At 33.7% G+C, this 23,792-nt stretch overlaps 1 protein-coding gene across 1 annotated transcript in view; it reads right to left on the bottom strand.

The window, feature by feature from the left end:
- The window catches only part of Ush2a (usherin), a 740,698-nt gene that overhangs the window by 547,672 nt on the left and 169,234 nt on the right, over nucleotides 1–23,792 (bottom strand). Inside the window, exons 12-13 of the mRNA XM_015483330.2 lie at nucleotides 14,274–14,469; nucleotides 9,975–10,616 (exon numbers count right to left, since the gene is read on the bottom strand). Coding sequence (XP_015338816.1) covers nucleotides 9,975–10,616; nucleotides 14,274–14,469 — 838 coding nt within the window. The remainder of the gene's footprint in view (nucleotides 1–9,974; nucleotides 10,617–14,273; nucleotides 14,470–23,792) is intronic.

The following is a 23,792-nucleotide window of genomic DNA, read 5'->3' as shown; positions in this document are numbered from 1 at the left end:
TTTATGCTGCTTTAAAATGGGGGAAAGAATGGTCCCTCACAGAAACATTATGCATAGTAAATACAATTTTACAGGTAAAGTCATGTTACAGGGCCTAGAACACAGAAGACTACTCAGTAAATACTGTGCATTATTATAATTGTAATTGTTTTTAAGAAGTTTTCTATGAAAGTAGATTTTTCTAAGTTTAAATAATGATTTGTTAAAACTATTGTAGAGGTCCCTAAGATAGGGGGCCCAGGATTCCTACCTATAATTTTTCAAAGAAGTTCTTATTTCTGAAACTAAATGGTCTCTCTGAAAAAAAACATGTTAACTTAGAAAGTTGCTTTACTAACCCACAATGATGTGTCATAATCAGATCTCAATTCGACACATTGATTTTTAACAAAATTTCAGCCGCCTGATTCCAATTCCATTGTCAGGATCTTGCACACAATCCTGGATTGTGAGCTTATTGCTTAACAAATTGGAGCTGCTTCTTAATGAAACAAGGTACTTCGTTTTACATTCTAATAGTCTGTATGAATTATAAAATAAAAGCAAAAGTAAGTACCCGAGGGAAGCAAGAGGCATTGTCCTATTAGTACAACACATGTCCTAGGAAGCTGTTTTCTTTATAAATTAGCCTTTATTTTATTCCAAAGCTGCACACTCCCTGATAAACCCTCTCTGCCTCTAGTTCTCAAGGACAAGGAAGGGTCACTGGCTCAGGATGCCTTGACATCCTTCCCTGCCTTTCTCGGCCTGGCCTCTGATTAAGTGCAGCTGCTGAACATCACGAGGTCACCCAGCACTGAAAGAAGCCACTGGGAAAACATATTTAGTGCTATATTTATTAGTGTGGGTATGTGTACATTCATATATGTACACACACTCCAAATAATTTTAAATTAAAGCATTTTTAAAATACTTAATGGAGGTTAAGCAGCATTTTTAACCTCTGTTCAAGTTATTGAATGGCATATTAAAACCAATGTGGCTCTAATGTACCTTCTAATGTGCACTGCTGCTTTAACAAATTGCCTATAAATTTTAGTTGAATTAAGCCCATTCCTTGTACATTCCTAGTAAGGTTAGGTTAATAATACATGAGATTTCATTATATGCACCTTCCTTAATAATGTTTTTTAAGGAAGTAGGACAAGAATCTATGTGGTAGTCTAGCATGGGCTAGTACTGTTTACAACCACAAAGAAGAGGCAGACAGAGTCCTCAGGCTCACTAGTACATTCCCTCCTACCTTGTATTCTCCAAGACTACTGCTCACACACATCCATGTGGGGTCTGTACCCTGCAGCATGTGATCTAGGACTCTCAGATATATTTAAAGAAGTGGAATGCAAGCTTTAGACGGCAGCAGTATATTCTACTGTGCAGGCTGCAAAGGTGGCTACCACAAAACACCTATTTATGATAAAGATGGCTCTGAGGAAGTTTTCTTCGCTCAATGTATTTCTCACCATAAAAGACTACAGAAACAGAAAACAAAGTTCAAAGTGGCATTTCTGAAATCAAAAGAATTCCTGAAGTTAGAAGAGAGAAACAAACAAGAAGATCCCCAAACACACTGCACCCCATTTATACAGTATGCACATATGCATATGTCATATCTTCTTTTGTTAAACAATGAATGCATTGGTACCCAGGCTACTACTGTTGTTTTAAACAGTAGAACACCTCATCCTCCCTATGTAGTTATAAAGGCTAAACACACGCCTAAATATTAGAAAATATCACTGAGATATTTTTAAGTATAATCATTCACTCCTTTAGTGAATAAATAGGGAGCATCCACTATAGATGTACTATGTTGTGTGCCTGATATACAACATTAAACAACTGTGAAAAACAGCAAAGAGATTTCCTAGGTGGAGAGCAACAGACGTCTCGGGAGAGTTCACAGGCTTGAAACCATGTGGGCTGCTAAGGTCCATTTGCTTTGTTTTTCATTAACCATGGTGGAAAGCCAGTAGGAGCAAGAGTGACGGGTTTGAATTAAAGGATGAAAGCATCCCTTCAGCTACATGTGGACAAGACACTGGAGAAAGAGTAATGGGAAGAAACAAGGAGTTTAGGAGGCTAGTTGGATAGTCCAGGGGAAAGAAGGTGGTTTGGACCAGTGATGTATCTGGGAGGATAGTGAGAATTGGTCAAATTACAGAAATATTTAAAAGTAAACCCAGCAGAATTGATTTTGATAGATAAGATTGGGCTTTGGGGATTTTAAAAAAATGCAGGGGAGGTGGGTAGTCAAAGATGGTTGAAAAGACTAGACCTGACAAGATTATAATCCATAAAATACTAGGGCAGCATTTTCAGCTACACATGGTAGAGTAAAAAAAAAAACAATCCTGTCCAATTCTCTAAAAATGAAAAGGGAAGAGAAAGATGAGGAGGAGGAGGAAGAGGAGGAGGATAAAATGGCAGCTAAAGACAGATGCCTAGGAGAAAAATTTTAAGAATTTGACGTGGAATAATTAAATTGATTCAGTTTTGCTAATTCCAAAAAGAAAAGTTACACTTATACATTGCTGGTGGGATTGCAAATTAGGGCAACCATTATGGAAAGTGGTATGAAGACTCCTCAGAAAACTTAGAATGGAACCACCATTTGACCCAGCTATCCCACCCCTCAGATCATACCCAAAGGTCTTAAAATCAGCATACTATAGTGAATCAGACACATCAATGTTTTTAGAAGCTCAACTCAAAATAGCCAAAGCATGGAACCAACCTAGGTGTCCTTCAATGGATAAAGAATACATATATATATATATATATATATATATATATATATATATATTAGAATATTACTCAGCCTTAAAAAAGAATGAAATAATGGCATTTGCAGGTAAATGGGTGGAGCCGGAGAATATCATTCTAAACAAAATAAGCCAATCCCCAAAAAACCAAAGGCCAAATGTTTTCCCCGATATGTGGATGCTAATTCACAATGTGGGGGTGGAGGGTTAGGAAAGAATAGAATTACTCTGTATTTGGCAGAGGGGAGTAAAGGGAGGGGAGGGGATATGGGAGTAGGGAAGATAGTAGAATAAATTAGACATTATTACCAATGTGCAAATATAACTAAATGACTGGTGTGATTCTACATCATGTACAACCAGAAGAATGAGAAATTATACTGTATTTACATATAATGATGTGTCAAAATACATTGTGCTGTCATGTATAACTAATTAGAACAAATAAAAAATATTTTAAAAGTGTTTGGAATCAAAAGCTCCAGAGATTACTAAATTAGACGTGAGATATGGTTTTTCCAGGGGCCAAAGATGAAGGTCTGCAGTGAACACAGGGATTATGTGATAAGTTGCCTGTGATTAATAATTTTACGCATCAATGTGAGTAGGCTTTGTAACCAGTTGTTTGGTCAGATATTTGTCTAGATGTTTCTGTGAAGGTGTTCTGTACGTTTTTCAAGAATATAAGAACACTAATCCATAGGCAAAATGGTCCACTGAGTGTCAAAAACAATTCTTTAGTAAAAAGCATAGCATGATAAAATTTTCTGAAACCAGAGATATAGAAATAGGAGAAACTTCTAGAAGATTCAAAAAAAAATGAAAGGATACAAACAAGAGTGTGATTGGCTCTTCTAAAAGATAAGTCAAATTATTTAAAAATTTCAAGTGAAAATAACTCCATTAAGTAATACAATTTCAGACACTGTCAGATGATTTCAGACGTACAAAATTCTCAACAACAACAACAAAAATACTTCCCTTTTTTTTTTTTTTATTCTCAGAAGCTCTTGGAGCATATGCTGTACCTGATACACAAATATACCAAGAAAAGAGAACGCATAGGATTCTTGCAATAGAGGACACAATACAAGAGAGGTGAAGGATAGATAGCCCCAGGACAGCTGAAAATATAAATTCTTCAACAGTACTGTGCCTGAAAATTAAAGCCCAACCAGCCAAAATGGAAAAAGGAAGGTTAGGAATTCAGATCCTCCCAGAAATTGATATATCCAGTGGGAAAACTAAGAAACCAATCAACTGCTTAGAGTTTTGTTTCCTAGAAGCATCTAAGAGATTTCCTCGAAAACTATGCAAGGGCATTTTTTTTTTAAGAAAGGATACAAAATCAAAGTGTATAGCATAGCTCTGAAATAGATTTATATAGTCATAACAAAGGAACAAGTAACCTCTGTTACTTGTTATTGATGCAATCAAATAAGTTCAGGAGGGGGCATCATAAAGAACTGAATACCCATCCTCCACAGTAGGAAGACAATAGATAATGTGTGAATCATAAAACTCAATGTTTTAGTCAACTCTTTGCTGTGACTATAAGAACAATTTTAGGGAAGAAAAACAAGAACAATTTTAGGGAAGGAAAAGTTTATTTAGGGGATCATCGTTTCAGAGGTCTCAATCATAGACAGCAGGCTTCTTTCCTGGGGACTTAAGGTGAGGCAGGACAAGATGGTGGAAGGGTATGGTGGAGGGAAGCAATGCACATGATAATCAGAAAGAGAGAGAGGTCTCTACTTGGCAGATAGAAATATATACCCCAAACCCATGCCCCCAATGCCCCACCTCCTCCAGCTACACCCTGCCTGCATTTAATTAACACTCAACTAATCCCACCAGGTGATTAATTCCCTGATTGTTTAAGGTTCTCATAACCCAATCATTTCTCCTCTAAACCTTCTTTTACTGTCTCACACATGAGATTTTGGGGGACATCTCACATCTAAACCATAGAACTCAAGATGGAACACTGTATGTAAGTCAGTGATAAATATAAAAACGAAAGCCAGAAGAAACATCTAAAGAAGTCAAAGGTGGTTGCTCTGACGGGGAGATTATGGGAAGATGGACTGAACAGGGCATTGCTGTTTTTACATGACAAGTCTTTATATTTTGGTTTTTGAAAATTATGCCAATGAAAATTTTTATAAAAATATAAATTAAATTTAAAATGAAAATACCAGAATATCCTCTGGATTTTTCTCCACATATACTTCCCTCCTGGTTTCCTCTCTCCCCTTCCGGTCCTTTGTAAATGGAGTTTAACAGATATAGTTTTGTTGTGTTTTTTAAAAAGATGAAACTGTTATTTGCCTAAAATCAGATGTCACAAACTTCTTCCCAAAGGTTTATGGCCAGTTATGCTCTACTTAAAGGGGAATAAAGAATGGGTATTATCATTAATAATAAAAATAATGACCATACCTAAAGCACTATATTTTGTTTGCTTGTGCAGTTGTCTTATTTCCCCTATCAGAGTGTCAATGTTTTGAGGACAAGAACTTAATTTTTAAGTAAGAGCACCAGTTTTGGGTTTTCTTTTCCTTCATCATTACTCATTTTAAACACTTTGTTTCCATTCCAACTATCAATCAATATTTTTTTTTGCTATGCATAATATCAACCTGCTATCCAACTTACCTTCTGCAATTGCAGTTTTTTGAGCAGAAATCATTGTAGACACTGATGCAAGGGTAGTAAATACATAGCCTATTTGGTAAACAACAATAATATATGAACTCTTAGCAACAGAAAGAAACACTATTGAAAAGAGCCTAGGATTCAAAGAGAATCACCACTCAATGCTACAGATATGTATCACTACATACTTATAAATTGATTTATTGTTAGTTTCCCCACCAGAATTTAAGCTCAATGAGAGTTCTACACACTGATATAAATGTAATATCCTTCAATTAGATTAAGTAAATAACACTACTTACAAAGAAAGATTTTTCAGGAAGAGAAAGTACTATCTACATGAAAATAATTGCACTGCCCAACAAAATGTAATAATCACATTCTAACTTTTCACAAGTATAATCCTAGGACAGTATCTCCAGAGGAACACCAATGCACTATGGTTAAGACAGAGGTGGGCCTGGAAGTCAAAGTAGGCAAGAAATAGTTGAAGAAACTCAGGGATCCAGAGGCCTTTATGGTCCTTGGCCAATAAATAAATAAATAAATAAATTTTAGAAATTGCCGATAATTATAGCTCTCCAAAAATTGCAAGCTCATTGTCAATTCAAGCATCTATTCAAAAGTTAACTAATATTCTGCCTGAGAATTTCTTGACTATTAGACATTACTCCTCTAAGACTGCTAATTGTCAAGTATCATTTTATTCTTATTCCTTATAACAGAGGCCCAAGTTTTCAATAGACAAAGATATATTCAGATGTATTTTCCAGCTTCTCTTGCAGCTGGATATAGACACCAAAAGCAGTTCTGACCAATAGTATATATAAGTAGAACTGATATGGGTATCATTTGTATTCAACTCAAAAACAAAGCTGATTGCCACTAACAGGAAACAGACAGTTGGAAGAAGACATAGAGGTTGCCTGTTGAGGAGGGTAAGGGACAGCATTTTCAAGAGACATTTGGTGGAAGAAATGAAGCTCCAAATCATGTCTTCCTTCTCTCAGTCTGGGTATATTTTCCATATATTTCACACATTTCATTATGTACTCCGGAGTGCTTTTAATAAGTAGTGATACTTTCATCATTTTTAATGTTCCCTAATATTTTTTGGTTTAAATTTATATTTAAAATGTTTAAATTAAATCTTAAACTGATACATAAAAAATAAACCAATTTATGGGTTAACATGTTATATAAAAATTAAATCAATTTATGGGTTAACATGTAATGTTTCAAAACATGTACATTGTGTAATGTTGAAATCACTTTAAACATCTATTTCTTCAAACATTTAATATTTCTTAACGGTTAAAATATTTGAACTCCTTTCTTCTACCTCTTTCAAATACAAGTGCTTTATCATCATCTATAGAGATGATAGCAGACTCTAGACGCATCAAAAGTTTTTGTTCCCAACTGTAACTTAGCACCCTTGATCAACCTATCCCTGTCTCTTCCCTCCTCCAACTGTCCCAGCCTCTAGTACCCACCATTCTACTCTCAATTTCTATAAGATCAATTGTTTAGGTTTCCACATGTGACTGATAAAATTCAGTACTTGTCTTTCTGTGCCTGTCTTTTTCACTTAACATAATGATCTCTGGCTTCATCCATATTGTCACAAATGCCAGAATTTCATTTTTACCATCAACTGATGCATGGATAAGAAAATATGGTACACATTCACAATGGAATACTTTCATCTATAGGGCCAGAGGACCTTCATTAAAAAAGAAACATAATCACAGAAATATTTACAATGATATGCATATTATTATTATTTATTGAATATGAACTCTTCAAGTGATAAGGAGTTCAAAAGGATACAATATTTGATCTATTATATTTTGCTGGCTTATTGAGTAAGATTACACAGAGAAAAAAAAAACAAGCCTGGGCACATTTTTAAAAGTACATGATATTCAAGTTTTTTATGGGCTTGGACTAAGCTACTTCTGAAATCACTGGTGCTCTATGTTGAGCAAATATCTGTGATTCACTGAGAGTGATGGAGGATTACAGGTGTTATTTTGAATAGCAGTAACTTATCAGAGAGCACCAGCCAACACTGAAAATGATGGCTATACAGCATTTCTTTTCTTTCTAAATCCATAAGAAATAAATTTATACTTGATGACTAACAGTCTTGGCTGTCACAGGAATGTCCTAAACTTACAAAACTGGCTGGCAATGGGACGAAAACAAAAGAAAAAGCTAAAGAAACAAAGCATTAAGATAGATATAAATCAACTCTGCATGGGATGTATGTAGCCCCAATGAAATGTCTGCAGTAACTAAAGATGATGAGTGAATGAGGCAACATCAGAAAATAAAGCTGGGTGCCTAGACAAGGCCAGAAGACTCAAAACTCTGGAAGGTTGGCCAGATTGAATACAAGTGATAAGCAAAAGAAAACTCATTTAGGTAGCCCTGTAAAATGATATAAATAAAGGAAGGCTTTAGGGGTGCTATTCCGCTAACACTACAGTAGACATACACAGACCACCTTGGGAGAAAAGGGCTTAGGGCTGAGAACAGATTTGACCACAGTAAGGACCATGAAGAGAAGGGAAAACACAACAGTTAGTATTTCTTCATCACAGGAAGGACCCAAATGAGACAGGATTACCCATGATGTAGATAAGATTAAATTGCTCGTGGCCATTTTTGCATAATACAAAAAACACTCAGAAAAACAGGATTATTATGAATTTCAGTCCTTTACCTATCTATTTGATAGGTATACAATACCTGAATGATGCATTAAGGATTTCATTGAAAGGACTAAAGGGAACACATATTTTGTTATGGTGATTTTGGAGTTTTATCTGAATTTTGAAGTTACTTAAAATATGTAGTATTATTCATACAATTAAAGTCCGACTTGAAATATTGAATTTTAACAAAAGGTAATTGTTCAAAAGGATACAATATTTGATCTATTGTATTTTGCTGGTTTATTTAGAAAGGACATAAAAAAACATGGTTGTTTGAGCAGGAGAATGAGAACCTTATTTCTAAAATCAGAGATAACATGAAATGTAAAATATTTTAAGAAGAAAAAAAATATCATCTTAGGATACCAAAAAAAAAAAAAAACTGATTGCAAATTCTGAAGCACAAATCTGAAGTTGAAAGAGCACAATGGGCTATAGCTCTCAATTAGGCTGTCTACCCAGCTTTCAACAATCTTCCTGTATTTTGGGATAATTACCACTCTGCTCCTCCCTGAAGGAGTGGTTCCTGTGCTCATTTCATGTGACCTGACACTCCCAGCCACAGTAAATTGGTTCAGAAGTAGCCACCCAAACAAAACCAAGTCACTTAGAATTTCCGTCTTTAGAATTATAACCAAGAAGCAGCTAAGAAGTCTCTCCGTGTAGCTGGAAGTCAAACTGTAAGCAATATCAGGGCTGTGGGGTGGCCATATAGCTATGAAGAGAGGGAGGGGGAAGCGGAGTACCCTCCTACAAAGGGAGAGTAAGAGACTGAAAGAAATGGAGAGTGAATGTGGATAAGAGTTTGTATCAGCAGGAGTCTTCTAGTTCCTAAGCTCTCACTGCACTGAGACATGAGTTTTGTGGGTCATCAGTTCCAACATGGTCCACGCATATGTCTAAAGTAACTCTGATTGTATTAGCTAGTCATCAATTCCTTCCTGTCTCTTTCAACTTATTTGTCATAATGACCAATAACAAAAGAAAATGGTAGCTAGATCCACCTGAGCAGAATTCCTTACCATGCAGAGGAGGACTTTTGTCTTACCACTTCCCTTCCAGGCAAATCAACCTTTTGAATGAATGTGCCTCATACTCAATTTCATAGACTCAAATAACTCAGAACTAATTTTGGTTGACAGACCAACAATTAACACAGCTACTAGATATCTGATAAAACTTATATTTATCCTGTTATCAGGATGAATTTATTATAAAGAAAATATTATTTCAGTTAAAATTATGTCAAGGCAAAGAAAGAGCCATAGGAAGTGTCTCTTTTTCTTCCAGGAGGGAAAGCAATGGAAAAATAGACCTCTGTGCAGGGATATTAAACAGTATCCTATTCATTTACTTTGTGGCATTTAAAAATAATTCTAGATGTTTCTCTATGATGCCAGAATATATATGCCCTTAAGTTAAAACATATGACTAGCTTTATTCAGGAATTGAGTTCATCATCTGAATATCTGGTGTTATTTAGATAATTAACTCAAGTTTTCCTTTCTCTGGAAAATGAACTATATTCTTGCTTTTTAATTTTTTCAGCTGTTAAAAGGGTTTTGAGAAATTGTCTCAGTTATGAAATAAGTCTGGTGGGCTACAATTCATCTAAAGTACCTCTGCCCTACAAATAGCAACATAAATATACCAGATTTACTTGAACAATTTAAATAGTTGTATGCGTTGGATCATGATATAAACACAGCAATGATGTTGGAGATAAAAATTTTTACAAGCCCCAAACCAGGAACAGAGGAATTACCTATTAAAAGGTAATAACAGCAAAGTCACTATGCCCTGAAAATGTAACACAGTTGTCTCTTACCTGGTTGACACTGATCACACCTTCTTCCTTCACGATTAGGCAAGCATAGGCACTGGCCACTGATTGGGTCACAAATAGTCCCAGGAAATGTCCCCAAGGAGTCACACTCACACATCTGGCAGCCTTGAAAGTTGCTCGTGGTCAAATTGTACCTGTGAGGTTCACATTGATTGCAGTGAAGACCTGTTACCCCTAATTTGCAAGGACATTGTCCTGTTGATATGTCACACAACAGAGAGCCATTTACTGTCCCCATCTTATCACAGTTACAAGGCAGACAGAGGAAAGAATTATTTTGCTGTAGGTAGAAGTGTCCCTCCAAACACTGATTACACCGTCTCCCTCCTATGTTGGTTTTACAGGTGCACTGCCCTGTCTCAGCATCACAGAAAGTCCCAGAAAGGGATCCAGCTGGGTCACAGTCACAGGCCTTACAACCAGCAATGTCTAACCCATAGAAGTTTTCTCTGCAGGTGTCACACTGAAGACCTTTGACTTCTTTTTTGCACTCACACTGCCCAGAGAAAGGATTGCAGAATTTGTCCACTGAGCCGTAGAGGTTACACTGGCAGGGCTCACATCCATCATCATTAAAACTTTGAAGAAATTTGAATCCAAAATTGCAGTGATTGCATCTAAGCCCTAAAGATAAAATAGGTTTAAAAAGATGAGGATGGGAAAACAATTCCATTCTAAATAGCAGAAGTACAAATAATGCTATTACAGGTATTAAATACAGACACAAAATCCTAGATGTTTTCTCATAAGAAACATCAAAGAAGGTTGTTTACATATTCAAAAACTATCAATGCTCAATTTAGCTCTCATAAACAATTTTGGATGTAATATACTTCATAATTTTTTTATTTAATGCAAAGAAAATGTTTAATGCAAATATTGCTTCTGTTACATGTACTTGGGCTCATTCCCTTTTGTTTGAAAATATTAAACTATTTTTTTAAAAAAGTTCACTTAAAAGTATACTTGAGTGGCATGTTACCACAATAGGTAGCTTTCGCGAAATTAGAATTCCCTAAAAATGTTTACAGCAGGATTATTAAACTGAACATTAAATTTCACTTAGACAAGATAAACATATTCTGGAGATCTATCACACAGCATGGTGGCTATAGTTAAAAAATTACATATGCTTGAAAAATCAATAAAAGATTAGATCTTAATTTTTTTCTTCCTAAAACATAAGTATGTGAAGTGACAGATATGTCAGTTAGCTTGAGTTAATCATTGCAAAATGGGTGTGTATATCAAAATATCACATTGTACACTATAAATATATACAACTTTTATTTGTGAATTAATCTTTAAAAAAAGGTAGCAAGAATAAAAAAATAAACATTAAGCTCTTTTGTGACAAGAACATATACACTTACTTCTGAATATTACATATTTAAATAATTAATATAAATAAAACATATCCAGAACAATTTTTATTTTAATCCTTTTGTATGATCCTACATTTTATCATTTTCAATTAATATAAATTATGCTCTCCGTGGCTCATAAAGCAATCACATTGCTTGTCACATTGCGTGATTCAGAACATACCTCTTTGAACACTAAGTAAATTCTATTCTTTGTATTACTTCTATTTAAAGGTATATATATATATATATATATATATATATATATACATTTTACAAATGGAGAAAAATGTTTGGGCCCCAAAGCTTAAATCTCTGACAACTCAGGTTAGTCTCAAAAAGGGTATTACAAGGCAAAAGAATTTTTAATATGTAGAACAGTAAATGTTCAGATGGCAAATACTTCCTTTAGATAGTCTTCTCATATCCATGAATTTAAATAACTGACTGTGGAGTTAAGGCAACTGAAACATTTATTTCAAGCTATAATTGCAATAAAAAATTAGTCCTAAAATAAGAGTCAAAAGCACACTAAGGAACTCATATGTAGAAAAGCATTCATAAACTGGAAGAAAATGCCTAATATGTATGTATATATATGGATAAAAATTCAAGAACTCCAATGGAAGGCAAGTTCTTTAACAGTGATGAATGACTCACCTAAGGCATATCATTTAATTTCAATAAGGAAAATAAAAAAGGACCACTATTGCTGCAAATTTTAAAAATAACTGTATTGTTAACAAGAATTATGACTCATTTTGAACTATTAAAATTGGTCTACATGGATTCATATCATATCAGTTTTAAAAATATGCGCAGTGCTTATTTGAATATGCCATACATATTCCTGACAGGTAATCTATTCCTAACGATACTCAGGAAGGCCTACAGGGCATCACATTCACTGTTAACAAGTACAGGCGAGTTAGCACACTTGGCATTTAATTCACATTCTTCTCCCTTTTTATTCTAGATGAATGACCTACTTTAATAAAATTATTGGTGCTAATGTATTTTACTGGTGATAGAATCATTAGTAAGATTTAACAGTTTTGTTAACTCTAACAGTTTGCTTTCTAAAGCATATACAACATACCCTTGTATTTTCTAGGTTTTGTTTCTCTTCACATTAACAAGGTAATGTTGAATACAGTTACTTGCTAATTCCATTTGGAAAATATATAGGCACATTAAATTCATATTTTTATTAAAAGTATTTTATTTGACAAAATAATAATAATTACTTATCAGAATATTAAGATGATGATTTAGTCTTCACAAAATGTTTATTAATATTTTCCTCCCCAATGAGGAACAACCAATAACATAGGTAACAGAGGGAGGTCATAAAAAAAATTATTTTTATTTTTTTCCTTCCTCAACCTCTGGAATCTAACATCACAGGACAGATTCTACTGACATAAAGAAGTAAGCACTTCATGTCTTTTGAGGCCTTTCTTTAACTTTTGTGTTCACATCTTGAATTTAAAATATACCTCATATTAAAGAACAAAGGACCCCATACAGATTGAATTCAAAGGTCTCAGAATTCATTCTGTCTCACATATAACATAAAGATATACTTCTCCAAACTGCTTTTTCTTCCTTTCTAAAAAGTTAGTGTTTGTATGCTTGAGGTACATAAAGGCAAGTTTCACACATTTTGATGCAATCTTTCTTTAAACCAAAGTTTGTGTAATTCCATTAGGCATGTTAATATTCTTTTTTTATTAAATCAAAATGCTTTTTACCTGAATTATGCAGCACGATGTATGTATAGCTACATATGTGAAAGGTGAAGCATTAGATTATGTTATATCAACGAAGGAAAGACGTTACTTAAGATGATATTTACTTGTGTGTGCATATATGTATGCATTTCTGGGTGTGCATATGTGTATCTCTGGGTGCTATCACTGCCAGGTGTGTTTTTATCATTGTGAGGTTCAGGTCAAGTGTTAGAAAAACCATAATGACTTGGTGTCTTGAGTGACAATAGAAAGGCCAAGGTCTTTTTTAAACTTCCTATGTGACCCAAAACATGTTCAGTTACAATACAGGACTCAGTTCATCAGGAAACTTTCCTCTCATAATATTCTCATATATCAAAATTTCAAAGTGCATTATGTACATAGTGCATTTTGGGCACTTGATAAATTTTGTCCTTATGTGGCGGTGGTTCCCCTCAAAAATGCTGGATGTAATAAATTGCTATAATCAAATCTAATTTCTGAAAAATACCTGTGGGAGTAACAAACAAAAAAGCACGTCTTGTATAAAAAAAATGATAAATAACACCGAAGGTAGCTGTTTATTATAATCAGCTTGGTTCTGAATTACAAAATTAAAATTATGTGGCCCTTTATAACTAACCTTAGCAATATACATGATCTGTGGAATTATGTTGACTTATTTTGCATTTCATAGGAACAGTTCAAAGAAATATAATAGAAAAAAAATGGAAAGATTTATCACAAAGGACCCTGTAGCACAGAATATTTTGAAAAAATCCATTTATTTTGGTCTATTAAGGAAACTAGCATGGAAATGATTTGCTTAGAACTCATTAAGTGTAAAACATTTTGAAAAAGTGCTAATTTTCTAAAAGAAACATCTATGCAGTAAGCAAATTATATTTTTCTATGACTTATTAGTATAGGACCATGTGAACTAATACATCAACAGAATAAAGAAACTTCTAAAGGGTTGATTAAACTAAGCTTCAAACTGTAGCTTGATAGAATTATTAATTTAATCATTTTTAGACAGTTAATTTCATCCAAATTGTTCCCCCCCCCCCCCAGCCTGCCTTGAGCAAGGAAATTTGCTTTACTCTTCGGTTAAGAAATCAAATGCAGAATTTATTTCCAGATGGTAATAGAGATGTGACTGTAAACTTTTGCATTACACATACCAATAACATTTGCTTTGCACTTGCACTGGCCTGAATTTTGGTGACAGGTAATATCTCCATCCACTGTCCCAGAGGTATTGCAGTTACAGGGACTGCAGCCATCAGGATCCAACTCTTGTAGATTGTAGAATCCGTTCTGGCACTGATTGCACTGTCTGCCAGACACATGTCTCTTACAATTACACTGGCCTCCAATCTAGAGAAGATACAACATTTTGTAGAATGATGAACGTGTCTATTTTTAGATAATTTGCTCATTAGGTACAAGACAGAGAGGGAGGGAGAAAAAAAACTTGAAATGTTAAATAGACAAGAAGGTAATAAGGTATTTTTCCTCCTGACACAAAACATGGGAAGCTTCAGCAGATTGCAAATATAGAACTGAATGAAAATAAAACCCACAGAAGTCAGTAGTATATGACTAAAAGGTAAATGCGGAATTAAGCATTAAGTACTAAATAAAGAAATCAAAATATAGACATGTCAGAGTCTGTAAAGAGAAGAGAACCCAGAGTTAGGTTACTTTTCCCATTTGCTGTCTTATTGGTCCAAACTTGCTTTATATAAGCCAGATGTTTAAATTAAGGAAGAGTCTTTCTGTATAGAATATCCCATCAAGGTCTTATTTAAAGTTCTTGTTAATTGAATTCATTCATGCCTAATGAGACTGACACATTTTTTATACAATTCTTCTCTTAGAAATATTCCAGTATATTTACCATTCACTTACAGCATTATTTCACATTAAGTATATTTAGCTGGTTTATATTATGGTAAATAATGCAAAAAGTTACTTGTTCAAAGCATTTTTAAATAAAATAGCTGAAACAGTATTTTTTCCTCTTCATGCTGCTATTTTGAGAAGAATGAAAATGCATAAAATATGCAGTGTTCATCTACCACATACACAGAAAACACTACATTAGAGGACGATAAGAGCTAAAAGTCTTTATAAGAGGACATATGTATTTGAAATGTAAAATAAATATGAGAAATTCAATAATAACTTAAGGCTTCAATGCAGAGATATGGATACAGACATCAAATCTCTTATAGTCACTGGCATTTCTCCCCAATTGCCTTTCACTTGGACTGAATTCAGCTCTTCACATTCAGAGGCAGGATTATCAGAGGGGAGTAATCTACATGTGGAAAGACATAGTTTGATTGATATTTAATTTTAAGGATTTTTTTAAAAAAAATCACACAAGGTTACATTTGGTTACAAATATCTAGGGCAAGCCTCTCAAAGAATTTTAAAAATAGATAATTGCCTCATTTTTCTCATCTGTGAAATAGAGACTCACTAGAACCATTAATAGTAGGATAAAATAATACAACTGATATGAAGCTATCTAAGACTCTGAAAAATAAAGGATTATAAATGCACCAGATATGCGTGCAGATAATGAACCTCAATATCCAAGACGCCTACAGGAAGATGAACAGGCACCATGAAGTACCTCCTTGTGCCTGGCTGCATTTCCCACCCCACATATAAATACACGACCAGTGAAACATCATGTACAAATGCAAGAATGGAACCCTAATTAGAGTAAGTTTTACTCCATGTATGTATAATATTTCAAAATACACACTGTTGTCATGTATGTATGTATATGTGTGTGTATATGTGTGTGTGTGTGTGTGTGTGTGTGTGTGTATATATATATATATATATATANTATATATATATATATATATATATATATATATATAACAAATAAAACATTTTTTAAAAAAGAAACTAGGTCATTACTCAAAGGAGGGATCTTTGTTCCCTGCAAAAAGAAATGGCATTTATTGATAGGTATATTTCACATATAGTCATGAAAGTTCAACAGACCTCTTTTACATACTCCCACATCAAATACATACTCTCATTTCAAATGCCAACAATTTTGGCCTGACCTGTTGCTAGGGCTTCTCATGTATTAATTTTGTTCCCCCAAATAGAAGGCAAGCCCTTTTAGGTATTAAACATACCTTATATTTCTATTCACACTTGTAAAAAGTATTCTTTCAAAGATGAAGAGCAAGAAAGACTGAATAAGGGTATATTTACATATAGAGAAAAATGTATTCTATATCAAAGCTATTTTTTGTAACATTTTCATTTAAATGCATTACCTGTATCAACTAGTGCTTCCTTGCCCCTTGAAATCTAGAAAGGCAGTCTGCAACCCTAATTACACACTGTTGAAGGACAAAAGCGGTCTCAAAATTTATAAAAATTCTAGATGTGTTGGTAATTTCATAGTTACCCTGATCCTAAATTTCTGCTTCTTCCATTTTGGAATCTTCTTCCCTCCTGAGAGCACTGCTCTCTGTCACCTTGGCCAGTGCCTCAATCTCAAGGATAGGAACTCTTGTTCAAAAAAGTGAATGGATTTATTAAACGTGACCACAGATTTGGAGTGAAGGAATGAGAGTTTTACTTTGCAATTCATAATCTCCCTTTGTTTTTCTGATAACTAGAGGTTTTCCTAGGCTTCTGCACTCCAATTAGACAGTGTTCAGTGTGGCTTCTCTCTCATCCTTCCTTGCTCTGCCCTAAAGCATATCTACTTTTCTCTTTATACTTGACAAGCTTCATTTTTTTCACATGGAATATTTCACAAGTATCCATTATTGTCTTAATTCCTCCATGCACTTAAATTTTATCAAAGTATTTCTGACAATAAAAATAAATTGTTCCATATGAGCAACTCTGCCAAAAATTCTTAATATATCCACTCCTATTTCATTAATCCAAAAGTTTATATTACACATACAAATTATAATTTCCCTATTTTAACAATATCTTAAAATGTGGTCTAAAAGTAAAGTAATACAGAACTTTATAATCATGTATAACAGAATTTTAGTGTTCCTCAAAATTCAGCTGAAAACACAAAAGTTACTTCTGCACAACACCGCTGTAGATTTCTCTTTTTCCAATGTGAGAGAATACAAATCTACTTACATTCTAAGACTAATCTTTGTCCAAGGAGAAAGAAAGAAGGATGCTTCTCTCCCTTGTAAAAATGCACTTCCAAAAAGTAAGACACAACACTCTTCTGTTCCCTGTGGAAACCTTCCATTAAAAGTTTTTATAAAAGTTCCACAGGAACCCTAGGTTGACCTATTGATTTACTTTGGCAAATAGGGTATTAGCAAATCTGTTGCAAGCTGAGGCTTGAAAATGCTTGTGAATTTGAAGTTCTCTGTCTTGCTGGGCTTTGAACTCAGAGATCACCTTGTGACTTCAAAAGCTCCAGCAAGTCTGTTGGAGGACTAGAGAATACATGAAAAGAAGAGAGGAACCCAGCTCATAGTTGCTTTCCCCTCAGTTTAAGACTCAGCTTGCCAGCCACAGATGTGTCAATGAGGTCCCCCTAGGTCATCTAACTGCCAGCATACTGCTAGGTAACAATAGACAAATGAGGGTTATTAGAATAGGCCAAGCCAGACCAGCAAAGCCAACCATAGAATCCTGAACTAAAAACTTTTATTGTTGCAATCCACTAATTTATGTAGCAAAAGTTAACACAATGTAAATCACATTTCTATACCTTACTGCCAAGGAGGCTGAGAAATCTAGTCTAATGTACATAATCATGTGGCCAACTAATATTGAGACTTCTACTACTAATGGAGAAAGAAAAACAGATAATAGGGTACAACTACTCTCTCAGATAACAGCTATACATTCATACCCATGGAAATTTTCCTGCTCTTTGAGACTTAAAACACAAACTTGGTCTTATAAGTTTTGGTCTTGCTCAATTTTACCCACATAAGCAAAGAGGATAAAAAGAATTCTCCCTACAGGCTCTACTTGGAAATTCAGAAATAAAATTCATAAATAACTGATTTGAATCATACCTTTTCTTTTTCTAGTTGTGTAAAGCAAAACGTTTCTTTGAAATTCTTCTTTTCTAATCAGGCATTTAGTGCTATTAATATCCTACTATGCAGTGCTAGATTAGCATCCCACTGTTTTGATATGGTTTATTTTTATTTTCTTTCAATTAAAATATTTTCTAATTTTGCTTTTGATTTTTCCTTTGATCTTAAAGTTAAGTGTATTAGTTTTCAAATATTCAGGAATCATTGAGATAATTTTGTAGTTGATTTCTAATTTAATTGTGATCACATATTTTATATAACTTGAATCCTTTTAAATCTTTGGAGGGAAGCTTGTTTCATGGCCTAGAAGTTAGTCTATTTTGGTAGATGTGTTTGTAGACCTAAAAAGTACATTTGTACCAGCAGTTGTCAAGCTGAGTGGTTTATATTTATAGGTCAATTGGGTCAAGTTGGTTAATAGTGTTGTTCTATATACTTACTGATTTCCTGTCTATTTGTTTTAACTATTGAAAGAGAGGTATTGAAACTTTTTTGCCTGTATTTTTGGATTTTCCTATTTCTCTTTTTATTTCTATTAACATTTGCATTGTGTATTTTGAAGCTTTTTTGTTTGGTATATAAATGTTTAGAATTGGTATTTCCTGTTGATGAAATGGCCTCTTTTGCAAAATATTTTCTTCTTTATTCTAGAGATTGTTACTCTAAAATCTATGTTTCTAATGTTGACACAGAATCACTCAAGCTTTCCTATGATTCACGTTTGCACTATATATCTTTTTCCATCCTTTTCTTTTAATGTTTTGTGTGTCATAATGAAATGTATTTCCTGAATGCAGCAAATAATCAATCATAAGGTTTTTGCATTTTAATATAAACTGCTAATCTTTGACTTTTGAGTTTTTAGAATATATAACATGATTATTGATATGGTTTGTTTTAGGTCTATTATAGTGCTATTTTCTATTTTTCCCATCTGTTTGGGGTTCCTTTCTTTTTTCTCTTTACCTGTTTTTGTATTATCTTATTTATTTCTTGTATTATTCCACATTAACTTCCTGTTGGCTTAATAGGTATGACTTTATTATTATTTTACTGATTTCTTTTACACATTTATCACAGTCTACCTTTAAGGGAAAAACTATGTCACATGTAGTTTAAGAACCTTATTCACAAATGGTCAAATGAACTAAACAAATGCTTCTTAAAAGAAGTAACACAAATGGTTATCAAATACATGAAAAAAAAATATTCAACTTAGTTATCAATTAGGGAAATCCAAGTCAAAACAAGTCCAGTTAGAATGCAGTCATCAAGAATACAAACAATAACAAATACTGAACAAGATTTGGGGAAAAAGAAACACATTTTTACACTCTTGGTGGAATTGTAAATTAGTACAACTATTATGGAAATCAGTATGAAGGTTACTCAAAAGACAAAGAATGGAACTAACACATGACCTAGGTAGATATACCATTTCTCAGTATTTATCCTAAAGAATTAAAGTTCTTATACAATAGTGATATATGCACACCCATATTTACAGCAGCTCCTTTTATAATAGTCAGAATACAGAACTATGGATACCATAGCCAAACTATGGATACCAACCAGCATTCATCAATAGATGAGTGGATAAAGAAAATGTGATACACACACACACACACACACACACACACACACAATGGAGTTTTATTCATCCATAAAGAAGAATGAAATTATATCATTTTTATGAAAATGGATGGGACTTCAAAATAACATGTTAAGTTAAATAAGCCACATGATATATGACAAGAGTCATATATTTTCTCTAATATGTGAAAATGAAAGAGGAAAAGAAAGGTGTTGGTGGGATCTATAAAAATTGAAGGGGGACAGGAGAGTAGAAGAAAGGGACCATGGGGACAGTAGAGGGGAGGAAAGGGGAAATATAGGCTAAAGATATTGGCTAAATTATATATAATATGCAACTGAATCCAATATGCACAACTATAATGCACGAATAAGAGATACAGAAAAAAATACAATAATATATTTCCTTTTATTCTCTCCTAACCTATTGGATCATCATTGTCCTACATTTTACTATGGTGTAATTTTTGTTCAAATGTCAACTATTTTTTAAAGAAAATTTAATGATCAGAGAAATGTTTATATTTACCAATTACCATTTTCAGAGCACTTTATTTCTTTGTGTAGATGCATATTTCTATCTGATATTATTTTACTTTTTGCTGAAGGATTTAAAAAAAACACAATACATTTCTTTCAGTGCAGATCTGCTGGGATAAATTCTTACATTTTATGTATTGTAAAAATATTTACCTTCATCTTAGAAAGGTATTTTCACTAGTTATAAAATTCTATCATTTATTTTCTTTCTATATTTTAAAAATGTTGCTCCATTTTCTTGTTCACATGATTTCTGACAGGAAATCTGTTGTCATCCTTAACATTTTCCTCTGTATATAATGTGTACTCTTCCTCTGCCAACTTTAATATTTTGTCTCTATCATTGAAGATAAAATAATCCTTAGTTTTGAACAATTTAATTTTAATGTATCTATTTATAATTTTTTTCACATTACTTTTTTGTGAATTCTTTTGAGATTCTTCAATTTGTAGCTTTTTGGTTTTCCTATATAATTCCTGAAAGATTCCAGTCATTATTTCTTTGGATCTTTTTTCTGTTGTCACACAATCCTGCCTCTCCTTTAGGGACTCTAATCATACATTTATCAAGTATTTTGATGTTGTCCCACAGCTCACCTAAACTATTTTCATTTTTCTAAGTTTTTCTTTTATTTCTATATTTTATGGTTGGTAGGTTCAATTGCCATGACTTCAAGATCACTAATCTTTTCACCAATAAGTAATCTACTTTATTTAATTATAATATCTGTTGTAATATACCTGAATGATTATTATAATGTCTAATCAGTTTTGTATTGGTTCTGATTAGTTGATTTTTACCCTAATTATTCCTACTTCTTTGCAAGACTGGTTAATCTTTGATTGGGTGCCAGATGTATGAACTCTTTCTTGGGTGCTAGACAGTTTAATATTCTTATAAATATTCCTGAGTTTTGTTCTGAAATGCAGTTATTTGATAACAGTGACTTGGGTCTTGTTCTTCAGGTATATTAGGTGATACTGGGGCAGTTGTCAGTCTAGGACTATTCTCATTATTGAGTCAAAAGCCTTTTGTGTACTCTATCCAATGCCCTGTGAACAATGAGTATCCCTGGGTTTGGGTTTGGCTACTGGAAATGGACAATATTCCTAGCTTTTCTTGAGTGTTAAGAACCATTATCTTTAGTCCTTTTATGTTTTCTCCAGCCTTGTACATATGCAATGATCGTTATGCAGGTGAATATTTAAATATACTCTGAAGGTCTCTGAAATTATTTTTCTGTGTTCCCTTCTCTCTGAAAAACTCTAACTTTGGACTCTTGAAACTCTTGCTTCTGTCTCTTCAGCTTAGAGAACACTCCTGGCTCCACGGCTTCTACTTCTCTGTGGCATAGTCTGCAGATTCTTTCAAGACGGTAATGTTGGGAAGTTATAGAACATGATCATATCATTTATTTTCTACCTCTCAGGGGATACTTTCCTCCATTGCCTGATGTAGAAGTTCTTGCAAACAATTGTTTAATATATTTTGCACATATTTTGTTTGTTTCAGATGGGAGGATAAATCCAGTTTCTACTACTCTCTTTGGAAGCAAGTAGAAGTCTCAAAAAGATTTTTTTAACCTGAAGGGGAAAACTCTATAAACTGAAAATAAGAGAAAATCAGATGACAAAATCCAAAGAGAATTCATCAGCTTAGATTGGAGTTTCACTGGGAAACATAAATTCAACTATTTAACATAAGATCCAAGTTCTGAACCCAAATAAAATAGTGCTTCAAAGAAATTTGGCAGGGATACCTCTGCTTATTCTTATTATATAGGAAAAAGGAACTGCATTCGTCAAAACCTAATGCCATCCATCAACTGTACAAGAATTATCTTTTTAGGTAGCCATTATTAGAGTCCTTAAGCTTCAAACTCCCCATCAGCACAACACTTCTTAAAGGTAAACACTGAAAGATATCAGAACTGGGAGAGAGATTAGCATTCTCTTTTCTAACAAAGAATTGACTTTGCTAAAAATGGTCTCATTCAGAGATTAATAAAATTGAGACAAAATTTATCCATGAGGAATAGTAGGACAGAAGGAATTAAAATCACAATAAAGTCATTTATTTTCCTCAAGGAAAAGTATGTAGGTATTGACTGAGTTTGGCCATTATTTTTTTTAAAATACACATTTAGGTTTTGTTTTATTTACTTTTGTTTATAGTGCTGGGAATTAAACCCAGGACCTCACACATTCATCCAGGGAACCACTGAGTTACAACCCAGCACATAACAATATTTGTTTATATATGTGTGAATAATGATGTGATTCTGGTAAAACTGAGATTAAGCATGTGTTTACTTCTCCTTATTCCAAAAAGTCACTAAGCTATTAGAATTTCCTTTAAAAGCAGAATCTACAAATCTAGTGAAACCAATGAATAGAAGAGAATTAAATTTCAGCAAAAATTCCAAAAGCAGAAAATGGAATACAGAAATAAATATTGACAACATTCTTCAACTAACCAGAAAAGCTACAATACAGGAACCACCTGATTTAGATACTTAAAATGAGAGAACTGAGGTTTTTTAAACAGAACCCCTGAATGCCTTAAGACTTAGAGATGGCAGAGTACTAAAAGAAGGAAGAGGATACAGACTTGGAGTTAGAACACAGTTTCTTAACTGGTGATAATTATGCTTCCAGAGGACAACTGGTCCATACATGGAGACATTTTTTATTGTCCCAATTAGGGGAAGAGTTCTACTGGTATCTAATGGGTAAAGGCCAGGGATGTTGCTAAACATCCTAAAATGTATTCAGCACCCACCTAAGATAGATTATCCAGCTCAAAATATTATATTCACAGTGCCAAGTGTAGGAATCTTGAATTAGAAGGATTCTACATAGAAAATATTTAGATTTTCAGTTCCCCTTCTTAACCCCACACAGCCAGTTTAACTAGTCCTACCTTCAGGTGACAGCATGCTTACTGTTAAGAAAACTTGAAATTAACCAGCTCCATTATATTAGCTCATCAACAGCTTGGGAGTTGGAAAAGTATGGGGTAGAAATGGAAAGATAAAGTGAAAGCAACATATACTGCCTCCCCACCCCCACCATTCCTATTCTGCACTGCTTCTACAAAGTCAGGAGCCAGGCAACTGGCAGAGAAAAGATGGAAGAATACACACTCCCAAACTAATATCTGAGCCTCTGACCCTCTGCAAAGAAAAGCTCTCTTGATGCTTGGAAGTATTTTATCATTTCAGTACAGAACAGAATAGACAGCAAAGATTCATTAGATATTTGTGGAAATTTTCTGATATGAAAAGCAGTTACAAAAACAATGGAGAAGGGGACAAAGGAGAAATAATAGCTCAGAGGAGGAACAAAATAATGCAGGTAGTAGAACACATTATTAACTCTTAAGTAGTAAAGGTACTATAGGCAATATTAAAATTTGAAAGGATTAGAAAAGTAAGTTGAGAAAATCTTCAAAAATAATGATATTAATCAAGAGGTTAAAAAAAATAGGGTTTC

The sequence above is a fragment of the Marmota marmota genome, unplaced genomic scaffold (genome assembly GCF_001458135.2).
Source record: "Marmota marmota marmota unplaced genomic scaffold, marMar, whole genome shotgun sequence".
NCBI classification, from domain to species: Eukaryota; Metazoa; Chordata; class Mammalia; order Rodentia; family Sciuridae; genus Marmota; species Marmota marmota.
This window is presented reverse-complemented; position numbering and strand designations above follow the sequence as displayed.